General features: G+C 41.0%; 1 protein-coding gene across 5 annotated transcripts in view; it reads right to left on the bottom strand.

The window, feature by feature from the left end:
• Positions 1 to 47: 47 nt before the first annotated feature.
• fhod3b (formin homology 2 domain containing 3b) overlaps positions 48 to 15,864 on the bottom strand; it is an 84,917-nt gene continuing 69,100 nt past the window's right edge. For 3 of the 5 annotated variants that reach the window (XM_017426513.3, XM_017426515.3, XM_017426516.3), the window contains 17 exons: positions 15,188 to 15,247; positions 13,785 to 13,892; positions 13,568 to 13,702; positions 13,147 to 13,197; positions 12,393 to 12,583; positions 11,270 to 11,779; positions 9,921 to 10,813; positions 8,226 to 8,384; positions 7,606 to 7,788; positions 7,276 to 7,395; positions 6,327 to 6,488; positions 6,042 to 6,232; positions 5,676 to 5,868; positions 4,178 to 4,201; positions 3,576 to 3,765; positions 2,572 to 2,733; positions 48 to 2,468 (listed from right to left, as the gene is read on the bottom strand). In XM_017426513.3, coding sequence (XP_017282002.1) covers positions 2,386 to 2,468; positions 2,572 to 2,733; positions 3,576 to 3,765; positions 4,178 to 4,201; positions 5,676 to 5,868; positions 6,042 to 6,232; positions 6,327 to 6,488; positions 7,276 to 7,395; positions 7,606 to 7,788; positions 8,226 to 8,384; positions 9,921 to 10,813; positions 11,270 to 11,779; positions 12,393 to 12,583; positions 13,147 to 13,197; positions 13,568 to 13,702; positions 13,785 to 13,892; positions 15,188 to 15,247 — 3,415 coding nt within the window. In that variant the 3' untranslated portion in view covers positions 48 to 2,385. The remainder of the gene's footprint in view (positions 2,469 to 2,571; positions 2,734 to 3,575; positions 3,766 to 4,177; positions 4,202 to 5,675; positions 5,869 to 6,041; positions 6,233 to 6,326; positions 6,489 to 7,275; positions 7,396 to 7,605; positions 7,789 to 8,225; positions 8,385 to 9,920; positions 10,814 to 11,269; positions 11,780 to 12,392; positions 12,584 to 13,146; positions 13,198 to 13,567; positions 13,703 to 13,784; positions 13,893 to 15,187; positions 15,248 to 15,864) is intronic. The other 2 variants (XM_017426514.3, XM_017426517.3) reach the window with 2 other exon arrangements.

Raw genomic sequence — 15,864 nt, 5'->3', positions numbered from 1 at the left:
TGGCAAACCAATGCAGTTGGAAGGACAATTAAAAGAAAAAGTCAAAGTGTTTTGATGAGCCTTTTTATTGTAACTTGCAGGGTTTTGCTGTGGGCGTAGGTGCGATATGAGCCTCGATTGTGTTATGATATGGCACAGGCAGCAGTTTGTAATGGGCTGAAGGTAAAAGAAGGATATGATGTGGCTGCTGGTAAATTTCATCGTGTTTCACTGCGATTGTTACAGTATAAAGTAAAAAAAAGGTTCAAAGTGCACATAAGCCTTCCAGCTCTGAGAACCAAAGTGAACCTCCCTTCATAGCAGGCAGAGGTGACACATTTAAACCATGCATGGCTGACTTTTCTTAAATTATATTTAGAATAACACTGCTTTTAGACTATAATACACTTTTTTCCACAAAAAGAAGAGAAAAAAAAAAGTCAAAAGATGTACATCATTACACAGCATTCCCATTCATTTCCTCGCTCCTGTCGTTCCTAATATTTAGTCCAGTCTGGGATGCTACGAGTGTTGAGTCTAAGGTGCTAAATCGGTTCCAGTAAATTCTTACAGAATGTAGTGCTGGTGCCATTTAATGCAGCTTAAACACACTTAAAGTTATTTCTCTCCATGGCTATGAATCCATCACAGTGAAACTTTGTGAGAATGATCTAAAACATGGGGGCTCAGTACTAAATGGAAAATGGACCAGTCAGGATGTTAAATATGGGCTCAGTTCACCTCAACACAGACGCACATTTCAGGGGGAAGCATCCATGTTTGTCACAAATCAAAAGTTTGTAATTATACAGTACTGTGCAAAAGTCTTGAGCCACCCCTCACTTTATATTTTGCTACGAAACCCAAAAATGGGTACATTCAAACATAACTAAATACGGTTTGTGTGGCGAAATGGATAAATGTATTTGTATAATTCTAACAGGCCTGAATATCAATATTTGGTAGAAACACCTTTACTGTGCAATAGTACTTTTGAACTGGAAGAAGCTGCGTTCCCTTACAAGACAAATTTCTCCTTCAGTAACACTGAGGCTCTCAGCAGACCAGACTAAAATCCTTAGAAAGCTCAGGATCACTTTAAAGTTACCAAGAAGTCAGTCTCCTTTGAGGCAGAATATAAATGACAGGTGGCAGGGGACCTTTGTACATCATTGTACAAAATATGTCCTTTAAATGGGTTCTCTAGTTGAACTTCATATTTCATTTCCTGAAGTCTCACGTCTTCAGTGGATGCCTTTTATTTTACAGTACGGCTAAAAGACCCAGCTCGTGTGTCCATCCTTCAGTCCTGAACCGTTAAACAGAAGCTGCGTCTCTGAAACTAAAACATGACATGGGGCGAAGGAAAGATGGCCGACACGGATCTAATAAACACTGAAACACTGTCCTCTCACAGATCTCACACCTGTAGCAGATATTTGTGATTACGTATCCCTGAAAACATCTTAATAAATAACGGTCTCAGCAAGGCACTCTGAAATGTGCAGCTCATTAACTCTACAAAATAATACTTTATAAAGATTACTCACTGCGCTCGCGGCCTCCGTTTTTCAGCTTTTAGGTGAGAATGGATCAGATAATGCAATATTGAACTTTCTGTCTCTGTAAGCTTTTAAAAATATATCTACACTGTTAAACTTTTCTTAGTGAAAAGATTAGTGAACTAATCTAGTTGAATCGGTTTCGTTTGATGATTCTTGTAAAAAGCTGTTGAACAGCTGGTTCATCGGTGTCACGGAGCTCCTGTTCCAAAGACACCCGACATTTTACATCCAGTGCAATAGTTTCTTATTTTAGCACCTTCTTTAAGCAAGATGAAACACAAAAGTACCCCAGTAGTATACAACAGAAAAACCTTCTGCTCAAAGCCATCTATTCAATAGATGTAACGTGTTTCAGCTGCAGACAGTCACCCAAAGGGTCAGAGTCCTCTGGATCCAGCTAAGACCACAGAGGCTGAAGCCCTCATCGTTGGTCACATGCACCCCTCCCCTCCCTCCCCGGCAAACTTCAGATTTTTTTTTGTGCGCGCGCGCCACGTTTGAAGGATGGCAATAAAAGCCTTGCGAAGACAGTTTACCTGCGTTCATCCAGCAAAAGCAAAGCTTAGTGGTTTGAATGCAGTGCTCTTTTTCTTGCCCAGCAGTTTATGATTTTAAAATTTGGTTTTCTCCTCCCTCTTCAGGAAAAGCATGCGTGTCGGCCGACAGTCTGTAAACCAAACACGGAAAAAGATGAGATCAACTCATCACGGCTGGCGGGGGGTTTTAAATCCAAGCCAGCGCGGTGGAGTGGGTTTTCCAGTTAGGAGAGGATTGGGGGGGAGAAGGGGGGCAGTGAAAGGGCCTACAGGCGTCTTAATGTTCAGTAGGATTCAGGTCCGGCTCACACCTGCATCTCTGAACCGCTGGACAAGCCCAGAGCGTTCGCCTCCTCTGTCGTCAGACCGCTCTTCAGAGTCCTCCTTACTGGAGGGAGGGAACGACAACAAAGGGGACAAACAGATTATTATATTTATATATACAGATTTTTCTTTATGTGCAGCATGATGACAAACAGATAAAGACTCACATGATTTCCGGTTTACTCTGGATCGTCGTCTCTCTCGAGGCTGTGACCGCTGGCTGGGCGCCTGAGTGGCGGATCGAACGATGCGCTCCATGATCTCATCAGCTGTGTCGTCTGTGCAGTTTATTGGGTCGTCGCTGACAGAACACCACGGGGCAAGACGTCCTACAACAAATGGGTCAAAATGAACAAAAAACCCCCCCACAAATGTCTCATGTAGTATGGTAGAACTAACATAACACAACAAACAGTTCAGATCCCTTTGAAGTGAGGTTCTGTGAAAAGATCAATGATCCTCTCTGTTACACAAAGCTTTTTGAAGAATTTTAATTTGGAGAAATAATTCTGACTGGACTGACAAGCTAAAGGCTAGTCCAACTGGGGCCAAAACCAAAGAGGACTGCTGTTGTTTTTAAAGTCTCAAAGATTTTAGAGCGATTCAAGCAAACACTTTTATAAATCTTTACAGTACTCAGTTCTCCTCAGTGATAAATAAAGTTAATTATTACTTATTATTGTTAGTAATATTTCTGCAGGAAGTGCCACAGGTAGTTGCTACTGCTGCTATTTGCTCTTGCAAATAACTATAGAAGTCTAATGTGAGCATTGTAAATAACTGCGTAATACAAAACAAACAGCTATATGAAGGTTTATAGAATAAAATGAAATGTTTAAGACTGGAATCATTTCAAGATGGTAGAAACCCACTTTGGTCTTAATCCCGGTTAGATGAGCCATTAGCTCCTCCATCCAGTCAGAGTTGAACAAACTGAAGTCATTCAAAGATCTATCTACAACAGGTAAGATATTTATAAGCGTTCCTCAAAGCCCCACATTAACAGATATTTTTACATTTTAACTAATGGCTTTTACTTGGTGAAAACTGAGGTTTATCAGTAAACATGACCTGCTCGTGTCAGGAGCAGATTTCTTACATCTCAGTATCCTGTACAGCAGATCATTTAAGCATCTATGCTGGAACAGCACACCATGTTTGTACCACTGACCCCTGATGGCGCTGGCTCTGGTCCGGGTTCGAAGGCCCGGCACCGTGGACGCGCCTCTCTCTCCGTCCTGCGGGCTGCTTTTTAATACGGCCTTCATGTTCTCGTGCTCCGCTGCGTCTTCAGCAGACGGGATCCCCTGAGGCTGGCTCTCCTGTGCGTCTGAGGTGGCACCGCCGCCAAATTTACCGCTCTGTAGGAGGGGGGCGGGTAACACAGTCACGGGACGGGTCGTTTTAGCAGTACAATCAGAGCAGTTAGTCATTTCAAATAATCTGAGAGGCACGAAAATGTTTTGTCTTCAAACTCCTGACTGTCTGTAGCTGCATGCCAGGCTCGAACACGCTGAGGTTCATTAGTTTCTACCAGGAATCATCGGAAACGTCTCCAGGTTAGAGTCACTCAGCACCGCAGTCAACAACACGCAGCCTCCTCTTCCTCCCTCCATGCTGTCAGCTTCGAGCCTTCATTCACTCATTCACCTCACAGGTTACTCATCCCTCACTGAGCCTCGTCAGTGCAGTTATTGTCAGCATTACATCACATCTTGTTAGATGTTAGTATGAGTTCACACACTTCTGTTTGCATACAGACGGCACCCCTACCTCACTATTATCATCATCCTCGCTCTACAGAAATAAAGATGACAAAGGTCAAATAAAATCCTGTGGATGTGGAGAAGATAACTTTTGATTTCTGTGATTAGCTCTACTTTTCTGTTAAACGTGACTCTAGATTATAGATTTAATACCAGGTATGTTTAAATTCCTAAAGCTGGAAACAATACATGGAGGTGTGTTGATCTCGTGGTTATATTTCTAATACTTTGACTGTAGTCTTCTTGAAGGATGAGTCCACAAAATGCATCAATTTCTTGAGTTTTCAAAAGCAGCTCCAAGGCAAACAGTGCTGAATAATGTCCAGAACAACAAATAAAACAGTGGGAAAAGCAGATTTTAATAATGAGGCAGTGCTAATCACAATATTAGGTTTTTTTTTGCAGACTAAAAGGAAAAATTGTTCTCTGTAGGTTCTAAGAGGGGAAAAAAAGTGTACGTTATAACGTTGATTATAACTTGTTTCAATAGTGTTAAAAAAAACCTTTCAAAGACTATTAATATGTTTAAAACTAAAGGAGGACAGACATTTATCAGTCTGGTTTTTAAAGCTACCCAACATGAAATCAGTGACAGACTTCTTCCAGTTTTATAGAATAAAAGTAAACAAAAGTTAAAGGCAACATATTTGGTTTAATGTAATTTGTTGTTTGAATTTTAGCTTCCACTCTCCTAATTCTACAAATATCTTCCAACAATAATGATGATCAGAGCCTTTAAGTATTAGAATTTTGCCAAATTTACTGCAGATCAGTGCTTCTTTCATTTACAGATGGGGGAAAAAAGGTAACGACTCAATCTCGCAAACAGCAAGAAAACATGTAAATTCTCAGCTGCAGTTTCACTGAACTCTGAGCGTTTGGAACCAAGTGACCAACGAGTCGTCAGCCTCCATTTTGAGCGTGAATGCTCCCTCATGATTACTGTTCACCAGATACTTACAGCCCAGTAAGACAGAGCCTTAAACGTCGAAGTATTTCCCAAAACATTGACTTTTTAATGAGACTTCCACTCTGCAGATCTGGTAACTATCTCTGATCTGTTTGTGGAACCGAAGAAGTCAGAGTCCGTTATTTCTCCTTCAGGGACGTCCAGAGGTTTGAATTTTCACACAGAGATTGAATTGGGGTTCGTTTGAAGCGAGAGGGGTCCCCGTCAGGGCCAACGGAGGAGGCTTCTCTGAGCAGCCGACTCTCCGGGGTCCGAGGGATTTTAATCACACGCCGAAATGTTTGCTCTGGCCTTTCTCAGCCTGCTGCAGCTACAGAATGGGATACACTGAAAACAACTCACTGATTGTTGTTACAGTAACCTATACATGTGAACACACAGGAACTCTGCTGATGTCATTAGAAACGGCCCCAGATTAAGGATAGAACCGCTGTCGGGGGATTGTTAATATCGCCGCGCAGAAATAAGAAAGCACAAACTAAACAGAGAGGATGATTAGAACATGAAGGAAGTGTGTGCGCTGAAGAGCACCTACATCTGTTATCATTTTGCCCCTGGTCTTGTTTCTCTCTCTGTGGTTGGCCCTCTTCTGTTTCTGTTGCAGCACGCGCTCCCTCGTTGTGCGATACTCCAGGGCAAATTCGCTCAGGATTTTACTGAAGCGATGAATGCTGACCTCGCGGACTGCGTATATCGGATGGCCGAGGAACAACAGAAAGGCATGAAACCTGCAGATGTGAAGAACATACAATACTTCAGTCTTCAGAAACACAAGAATAAACTTTGCTTATGCGAGTTAACACTAAAACCTGTTTTATTTGTTGCACCAAATATAACACGCAGCAAACGAGCTCATAAAAGTGAAGAATCTTGTCGTGAATTCATCTAAACTCAGACAAACCTGTTGAGGATTCTACGATGTACAACTTTGAGAATTATGATTCTCTCGGCGCAGTCTTTGAGGAAGTCGGACATTTTTTGCTTCAGCGCTGGTTTCATCTCATGTTTTGCGATGACTTTCAGGTGATCCCATGATGCCTTGCACCTTCGCTCCATCTGCGCCAGATTGTCCTGAAGCTGGTCAAAGTCCACCTAAGAAGAAAACCTCAAACTGTTGAGGACTCTTCAGCGTTTTATGCTGTTAGCACACATAAAGAAGAAACGACGGCGGAGATGCTGATCTCACCTTGGCCAAGCGGGTGATCGCTCCGATCTCAGAGTAGAGATCTGTGCTGTCGGGGAACTTCTCGACCACGATGGAGCAGGCGTGGTGCAGCAGCGACTGCTTATGAACCGTGTCCTTCACCTCCGGGACTTTCTCCAAGTAACTCAACTCAAAGCCTTTGGCCTACAGGTCCAGAAAACCACAGGAAGACGGAAACAGCTCGGTGAAATCACAGACCTGGAGCACTTGCTCCAGCGACAAATTGCACTGTTTTTTCCTTTCTGGCACGGTCAGAAAAAAGAAAGTCAATGAGGTGCGCCGAGCGGATATCTTGATTCATTACACTGTTATTATCAAACACTACGATACACTCAGGCCCCGACTGATTATGCTTCTGAGCAAAGTAAAGCAAAACGGGTCAGAATTCATCATGAAAAATATAATCCTAACAGGATCTGCCTTGTTCTTTTGCCAGCTGTAAACGGCTTATTGCAAAATATAAAAGCAGCAGTTATTTACGGGAACCACTTGTTTTGATGTTGATGACTTGTATTTCCCCTTTTGGATGTTTGGCTTTCCAATCCCAGAGGCTCACACACACACGCAGAGGCACACACACATGTGACGAAGTGAGAACAAAAACACAGAAACACGAGCTCACACACAAGCACCCAGACGTATGTTAACTTCCAAAAATTACACAACCTCTCTCCCCTTTTTCTCCCTCACTAGACAGAGCCAGACTCTGCAGAAGCTGTAATGAGTATTTTTACAACAGGAGGCTGGTGTGTGCTGCAGTCTCACACACACAGAGTCCAGTCTGTTTTGTTTTCCAACTAATATGTCAGCTGAAGATAATGGGGTACAAAGAGTTTGAAAAAAATATGGCCAGTAAGAACAAGGCAAAAAAGGAAAGAAATTTGTGAAAAATAAAGACTATTTCAGGCATTCTTGTCTTGTTTTTACTTACATTTGAGCCATTAAGGAAGTTACCAATAGCCAGCAGAGTGGTTAAAATGTATCCGAGTGTTTTGTTTTTCTCTAATTGGTCCATTCCCTCCTTCAGATCCTGCAGAGGTTCTGCCACTTCCTGAAAGAGCAAGAAAAAAAAAGCACATCCTCACTCTTAAGTTCATACAAATGCTGCCCTTTTAAAAAATAAAAATCAAAAAAGAACCTATAAAGCCTCAGGTAAAAGTAAAATCCAAGGTATTTTTTCTAAAATGCTAACATGAACAATAAACAGGACAGAATGAAGCTGCGGTTATTTAACCGGCGAGGAGGCAGGCATGTGTCCGACCTTCTCCAGAAGCTCGTAGTCCATCTTGAACGCCCACAGCTGCAGACGAGCTGACAGCTCAGTGATGGAGGAGAGGGTGAGCAGGAACTGCTCTGCGCTGCCCAGAGGAATGTCCGGGCTCATCAGCTGAGCCTCCTGGATCTTCTGCTTCTCCTCCTCCGTGGGGATCATCGTGAGGATTTTCTAGAAGAAAGACATGAGAGGATGTGGCTCAGAGGGTCATTCATTAAACATATCAAGTGTTCTCTGTATAGAATCTGTACATGGTATGTCAGCATATGTGTAGCTCTGGTTTTCCCCACAAAGTTGTCTGACATCTGAACTTTTAACCTGGCTTTTGTTGTCCTGCTGCAAATACCTTTAGCAGGAAAAAAAAAGTTGGAGAGGAATCTCCTCCCTGCTGAAAATAGACTCAGGGAGAAGCTCTAAACTGCAGCTTATATAATAACAAAAATATGCAGGATTAACTGTTACCTGCAGATATAAAGTCCTTCAGATAGCCATCATTCAGTTTTTAAGTTGACCTGAAAATAACCTCTGACAGCCATACATGGAGAAGCACTGAGTGACGAGCTTTAATAACCAGACCAGCAGTAAATACTCGTTAGACTGAAGCTTACCTCGATGCCTTCCTTATTAAGTGCGTACTCATCAAAGTTAAGAATAGCTGTCTTTATTGTGCGAGGAGGAGGTAAGACCGTCAGTCCGATGTTTATGGCGTTGCTGCGTTTGGAATCCAGGACGATGATCTCTTGTCGTTTGCCGTCGACGGCTGCTTTCTAAGAGACGAGGGAAAAAAGTGAGAAATTATTATTTTATGTGCGAAATATGTAAGATGTTTGTAAAAAAAACACTTTCTGGTCTTGACTGACAATCTAATTCTAATTCCATTTCTCCAGTTTAGACTATATGTGTAGCTATAGTATTATTACTATCAGGAGGAACATATATAAATAACATAATAGATATCAGCAGGAAGGAGTTCCTTTATTTTCAATGTAAGGATTGTGGAAAAAGTTTCCCATTTTATTTCAAAGCTATTTTTCCATCTTTTGTATGAGAGCCTTTGTAGTGATTTATTATTGTTACTTAAAAAATGGAGTTGATTCAACCTAAGTATTTTAACTGACATTACTTAAAACACCAGCTGTAAGTGGTGATGACAACAGTTTGGACACACTTGACTCACAAATAAAATAAACTCTGAAAAGAAAATCCACAGCTATGAGGAGATGCTTAAAATATGTTTAAAATGTAGCGTCTCCACAATTTCACTAAGAAAATAAATCTAAATTACTCACAGTGGACACATATTACAAGTCAGTTTTCAAAAATAATTTGAAAGGAATGTAGAAAACAGCTTTATTGCATTATTTCCCTCTATATTTTAACTCGAAGGCTGGCATCCTCATTTTGTGTCCCCTATAAATTAAATTAAATATCAAAAGATTCAGAACTGTGTCGCCTCCCAATACATGCACAATGTCAAAGATTAGTGTTTCACTTTATGAGCAATCAAAAATAAATGTTGGAAAAATATTTGGAATAGAAATTCCAAAGCAAAAACTTAAAAACTGATTGTGTCTCATCTGAGATCAGAGAAAATACAACTAATACAAGTAATACGGATAATCAGACACAGAGCAGATTAAGTGCTGCAGCGGCCATCCTTCTAAGAAGTCAGCACAGAATAAATTAGATTAGAATATAATAGAATTAATCTTTATCAGCAGGGAAATCTACATTTAGAAAAAACAAAACTGCTGCACAATTCAGCTCTGAAAAACAACCAGACTTGCTTCTGAAGATTGTTAAAAGAAATCAGATTTTTTTTTTAATGAAAACTCAGAGTGTGAAGGTCTCCTGCCAAACAGGAAAACTTTGTTTGCTTTTCTGCATCGAACTGAAATTAAACTTTGCCAGAGAAGATTTAGAGAAAGCTGAGAGCATGGTGGTAAACGGTATACACCGAGAGGCATTTCTTTCCAGCATGTTTGGTGTAAATTTGGCAAAGACTGCAACCATGAAAGCATAGTGAAGCACGTGAGTGGGAGTGTGATGGTATGGGGCTGCACACCTTCAAAAGGAGTGAATGAGATGACATTTACAAACTGGGACCATGAGACAGAAAACAACAGAACCACAAAAACAAATAAAAAAATAAATAAAGCATCAACAGAACATTCTGAAACCCAGATGTTCTCCAAGCCAAACAGGATGTGCCATGAACTCACAGAGAGGCTGCTGTGGTGCTTGTATTTCAGTTTCAATCAAACTTGTTTCAAAGCGAGTTTTAATGTTTTAAAAGAGCGTACCTTTGTGACGGACAGCTCCTTGGATTTGGACTCAAACAGCTGCTCCAGTTTGGACGTGTCCAGCTTAATTGGCTCCAGTTTGGACCACATGGACTCCTTACAGAATTTATGATTCTTACACTGCCAGTCCACGGGACGCACCTCGTTCCAGAACAGGCGGATGGTCTTCTTCTTCTTCTGGAACAGAGGCGCCTCCCCCCGACCCAGGTGAGGGGAGGGGGGAGGAATGGGAGCCATAAACGGAGGCGGCGGGGGCATCATTTTGCCAAGAATGGGAGGGGGTGGGGGGCACCCAAACAAAGGTGGAGGTGGTGGGAGGGCTGAACCGCACGGTGTAGGGGGCGACCCCATCACATTGTCCATATCTAAAATGTCCAAGTCGTCCTCGTCTTTCAGGTCAGTGAAGTCCATTTCTTTGATGCGCAGCTCCCTGGGTGTGGCCATCAGCTGATCCCAGATATGGTCCGACTCCTTCTTGGGGGGTAAAGCAGACGAGGCAGCCGCTGATGGTTTGTCAGCCGGCTGCTGCTCTTTTGAGGCCTCTGCCTCCTGTAGAGACGTCAGACCTTTGACTAAGTCCCCAAACTTCTCTGCCACCGCTCTGACGCTGCCGTGGTTGTCCAGAGGACCCACCTCCATTTTTTTCACATTTTCCTCTCTGGCCTGTCTGTTTGCCTCCAGTGTGGAGATCCTGCTGACCAAACTGCTTATGGCGTCGCTCATCTCAGTCTCTTTCTCACATTTACATTTCTCCTTTTCAGTTTCTCCATCTCCATCTCCATTGTCCTTGGCGATCGCCTTCTGAGCGTAAAGCATTTCCAGCATGAAACGCTTGTTGTTCAGAATCTTCTTGCACTGGTCATTCACATCTGCCTCTTCTAGGGTCCACTGGCCTGTTCACAGAGAAACAAATTGTACAATAAGAGAAACATACTTTAAGTGGTTATCGAGCACGTGTGTCATGAAAGGTGAGTTTGTTGCTAGAATGGACCCAAATGCAGGAAAGCAGGAGGCAAACTTTAGATTAAAACTTAACTTTTAGTTATAAAAAAGGACAGGAAACCAATGAGAGAGTAACATAACAGGAACTGGACCTAACAGGAATTGACAGGAGGATCTGACAGCAAACTATGGAAAATAAGCAGCATATATGATGGATGGGGTGATGCATAGGTGGAAACAGGTGTGCTGATTACTAATAAAAAGCTAGGTGGCGTGTGAGGAGCTGGAACCAGGGACTACAGAGACCATCAGGAGAGTATGATATAAAACAGAACGTAAATCAGCTGAATAACCAAAAGAAAACACAAGAAAGCCAAACAATGCAACCAATCAGGCTTCAGTTGTACCTGCTTCCATGTCACTGGTGATTTTCTCCTCCCGCTCCTCCCTCTCCAGAGTGCTGCTTGTGGAAGAAATGCTGGATGCAGAGCAGTTGTCCTTCTCATTCACTTCCTCGTTCTGTCTCTCCTTCTCACTCAGCAGTATGCTGTCGTCTCCATCCCTTCCTGCTGGCTGCACCTTCTCAGACTCCTCCTCTAACTCCACATCTCCTTCTGCCTCTCCGATCTCTGCTACATCACCTACCTCCTCTGCACTCTGCTCCTGTTCGTTAAGCTTCTCCTGCGCTTGTGTCTCTTCTTTCTCTCCGCCTGGCTCTTCATCCAGCTGTGCTGCTACATTCTCATTAGGCCGAGTCTCTGCAGCAACCTGAGTCTCTGCAGAAGTCTCCGCATCAGTCGGCTGTTTGTCTGGTTCTGAGGGAGGCGCTGGGGAAGGTTCTGGTGCCGATAACTCTGGTGCAGGACTTTTGGTCTGGATCTGGGGTTCAGGCTTTGGACCAGAAATATGTTCTGCTCCTGGAAATTAAATTAAATGAAAAGTAGAATATATGGTTCCATAAATAATAGATTGACTCACAAATCCATTTAAATCCAACTTCTGCACTCAAAGCATGCAGATAAATGTAGATATTAATATGTACAAATCTCCACGTTCTTTTAAAATAAACACATAATATGCTAAATGTTTTCTTTATCTTTTTATCTCTGTGTGCCACTTTAGTTTTTTTGATTTAATAATAGAAATCTTCAAAAGCAGCATAGCAGAGGTATATTTCCACCCATCAAGTGTAAAGCTCAGATTTGCAGAAGGGCTGCATAATATAAGGGAAAACATGGAACTGTGCTCTTACTGAGATTTGCAATAACAACTAACATTGTCCTCACTCTATTTTCTTTCATCACAATGCTTTCTTACACTTTCTGTGCATCTTGGCTAATATCAGTTAAATCAACAACCATGTTTAGCCATACCATGCATTACAGTCTGTTAAAGTCCACAGTAGCATGCACATATTTTGATGACAATAACATTTTTTAAAGATATTGTGCAGTAATAGCCAGTATTGTCTCCTCCACTGCTAATAATAAATAGACAGCCAGGAGTTTTTAATTATTTTTCTTTTTTTACCTGAAACCTGTTGTGCAGTGGTGACGATGTCTTCCTGGGTCACAGAGGGTGAAGGTGTAACACAGCGTGATGCAGAGCGACTGGCTGGAGTTGGACTCAGGCACAGCGTGATCTCCGTTCGCCCCCGCGTCGGCGCTCTGGGGCGCTCCCGCTCAAACTCCTCTGCAGCTAACTGCTCCACCGCTTTGTACCTGCAGCAGAAGAACGAAGCTCACAGACGGCTGCACACACTGTGGGTTAGACCAGCTTCGGTTATCTCAGCGCTGACATTTGACACTGTGGCATTAATGGTATGTTTCTGAGAAATGCCATCAAATGAAACCTGGTTTGGATTAACTGAATGAGCATTGAGTCTGGTTATTTTCTAAATCACATTTTATAACATTTAATAACTTCCAGTAAACCGCTGTATTATAAGAAAGTCAAGCTTTAGGAAAGATGACATTTTTGAAGAATGAGAGCCTCATATAATGTTGATTCTATCAGTGAATATTAGCTATTTAGGCTGTCTCATTCCAGGGAAATGATGGAAGATGGAGCTATAATCTCATTACTCGCAGACTCAAATGATGACAAACGACATCCACCTTTTATTAAAGTGCTGCAAAGCATTTTTGGCTACCAACTCCTGATTTAGGCTCGGGCGTTCTTTCAAATTATTAACGTGGATGTTCAAGTTTAGAGGGTAAAGCAAAAATAAAGAAGAATAAAAGAAAACAAAAACACAAATGAATGAAAAAAGGAGTAAAAGTACCTTTCCTCCCTGGCTTGTCTTGCTTCTTCCCTCTTATCTCCGTAATCTCGACTGAGACAAAAACAAACAAAAGAGAGCTTGGACTAAATACAGTTTGGAAACTGCTGAATTTGGAAACTGTATTTAGATTGAGATGTTCATTTAAAACCGTAACCTGATTTATCGTTAATGATATAGTCGTTGGTTATTATAGAGTTTTAACATATGAGAACACAGGTTTCGGCTGAGTCGTCCTGTCACGATTCAGTGAACTTAACGATCGTCATAAATAAAACCCGACTCGTCTCAGTCTCTTGAGAGATTTATGTACATCTCTGCTGAGTCAAGACTGGAGCCATCTAATCAGCTGCCAACAGACTGTATATTCCTCCATGATATGAACTCCTGCTGCAGTTTGTCTAACCGGTAAGAGGAGACTAACTTGAAGCGGTTCCTTTCTTCTCTTTCAATTCTCTGCAGCCGCTCTTCTCTTTCCAAGCGTCTCCTCTCTCTCTCTGCAGCCAGAGACTCCTGATGCTGCCTGTATGAAGACGTCAGCAAGCTTCCAAAGCCAGGTCTGCTCGTAAAGGACAAAAGAAAAAAAAGAAATTATGTTTTCTTTTCTTGTATAGCCACAAAGTGTTCTTAGCTGCACTGACCTGTCGGGCTTGGAGTCCAGTGTGGACGGTGCTGAGCTGGAGAGGCGATGGACGGGTGGTGTGGGTGCCTGGTTCCTGCCGGAGAACGGAGAACCTGCAGCACTGATTCTGTTAAAGAACAACAAGAGACAACTCAGTGCTTTTTTTGTTTTACAAGACAGAAAAAGACAAGGAGATGGCCAATAATCCAAAAATCAGACCTGTTTGTCATTTAACTTTACGTTGTTGTTTTTAAATCTGATATTTTCACATTTGTCTTTTAGTTTGTCTGGTCTCAGGCCAGTTAAATCTGGAAACTCTCTTTACAATCAAACATTAAAAGGTTCTTAATAAAAGCAACTGACACATAAAAAAGTAAAAACAGACAGTTTTGCAAACTCTCATTTTTTAGATGAGTTTGGAGCATGACTGGGTAACAAACCTTCTTTAACATATCTGTTGTCTTTTTGTTTGGTTAATTATTTTGCACACATCACATACAGTGTTACTGTTATATTTTAATTCTCCAGAGTCTCATACTGTATTAAGTGGGATGTGTGCAGTGGTGACTGATGTTGATGACAAAGATAAACTGGAAGTCTTTGCTTAAAGAGAGGAGGGACGGATTTAATGAGTGTATACTCATTTTCATTATTTGTGTTCTGATGTGTAGTTATTTCATTCTGATCTGATCAGTATTGTGTATTACTTTCAGGCCTTTTTTCTTTGTCTTGTTTTCTGATATAAATATTCTTTCCTTCATAACACACACACATAAATGTTTATATATATATATATATATATATATATATATATATATATATAAACATTTTATTGGACTTACCTGTTATCTGAAATTTGCCCAAAGTTGAAAAAAATCCCACCTAATTAATAGCAATAAATCATTTCTAATTTTAAATGCTGTTTTTTTTTGCAATTTTATTTTGTTCATTCAACCTAATTATTATTTTGTCTATAATTTTATTAGTTTTTAGTTTGTTTTGAAGTGTTAGTCTTCTAAAAGCCTTGTTAGTGACAGGTGTCGCAAATTAGGGTTAATTTCAATCCTCTGTGTGTGATGTTTATGTTTTTATCAAATAAACCTGGATGAATGGTTGGGCGAATAGTTTAGACTGAGATATAACTGCAAAGATAAAAACAAATAAAATTAGTGCTCCTGAGACATTCAGCCACAGATTTCAGCAGCTTTCCTGTGAGGAAATCCTTATTATTAAATTCAATTGCCCTTTTTTTCCCCATTTTGCTTTGAATATAACAATGGATCAATTATTTATTTTATAAAAGTATATAAATACTAAAAATGTGGAAAGCTACAAGTCACTGAAGCCACTGACTGTAATAAAGAGTATATATCTTGTCTGAGACGCTCCTGTTACACCTGACCTGCTGACTCCTGGTCTTACCTTTCAGCCCAGCAGGGCTTTCTGGCTGAGACAGATGTAGCAGGTGGAGTTTCTGTCAGACTGAAGATGGAAGCAAGAAAAGGTGAAGTCAGAAATTTAGAGGATAAATCAACTAACTGTTAGTCACACAGTGAAGTTAGTGAAGCAGAGTGAGGAGGATTGCTGCAGATGAAAAAATAATCTAAGAAACAGAAACAACTACAGTAATAAAGTGGCTGTGACTCTCAATACTTTGAATCGATTAACTCGTAATATAAAACAACAATAGAAGAAGCCCAAATATATATGCTTTATATAACTCAGAAATGAAAGGAATCACGAGCTAAATGAGATTGTAAATCAGACATGCAGTATATAAATCTCATCTGATGGAAAGTAACAACGCCTGAAACTAATCTGAGGGATCTATGTTTAAAATGAACTCATGGGAATAAAATGATAACATTTTTTAAAAAGTTTAAAGAAATTTTAGTGCCATTACTTGTTATTCTTTTATGCTCTCTGATGTTTCATCATAAACTACATGATTATACTTTTCAGTGTGGAAAGATCTGAATGTAAGATACTGCAGCTGTGGCTTTAAGTCACCTGACTGGTTTAAGTCAAGGAATGAAAGGAAAGAAGAAGGGGGGGTGGAGGTGTTTGGGGTAGACTAAAACTGAGGGTGTGCAGAGCCT

Source organism: Kryptolebias marmoratus, linkage group LG16 (genome assembly GCF_001649575.2).
Source record: "Kryptolebias marmoratus isolate JLee-2015 linkage group LG16, ASM164957v2, whole genome shotgun sequence".
Lineage (NCBI taxonomy): Eukaryota > Metazoa > Chordata > Actinopteri > Cyprinodontiformes > Rivulidae > Kryptolebias > Kryptolebias marmoratus.
Note: the sequence above shows the minus strand (reverse complement) of the source record. Positions and strands in the feature narration are given on the sequence as shown.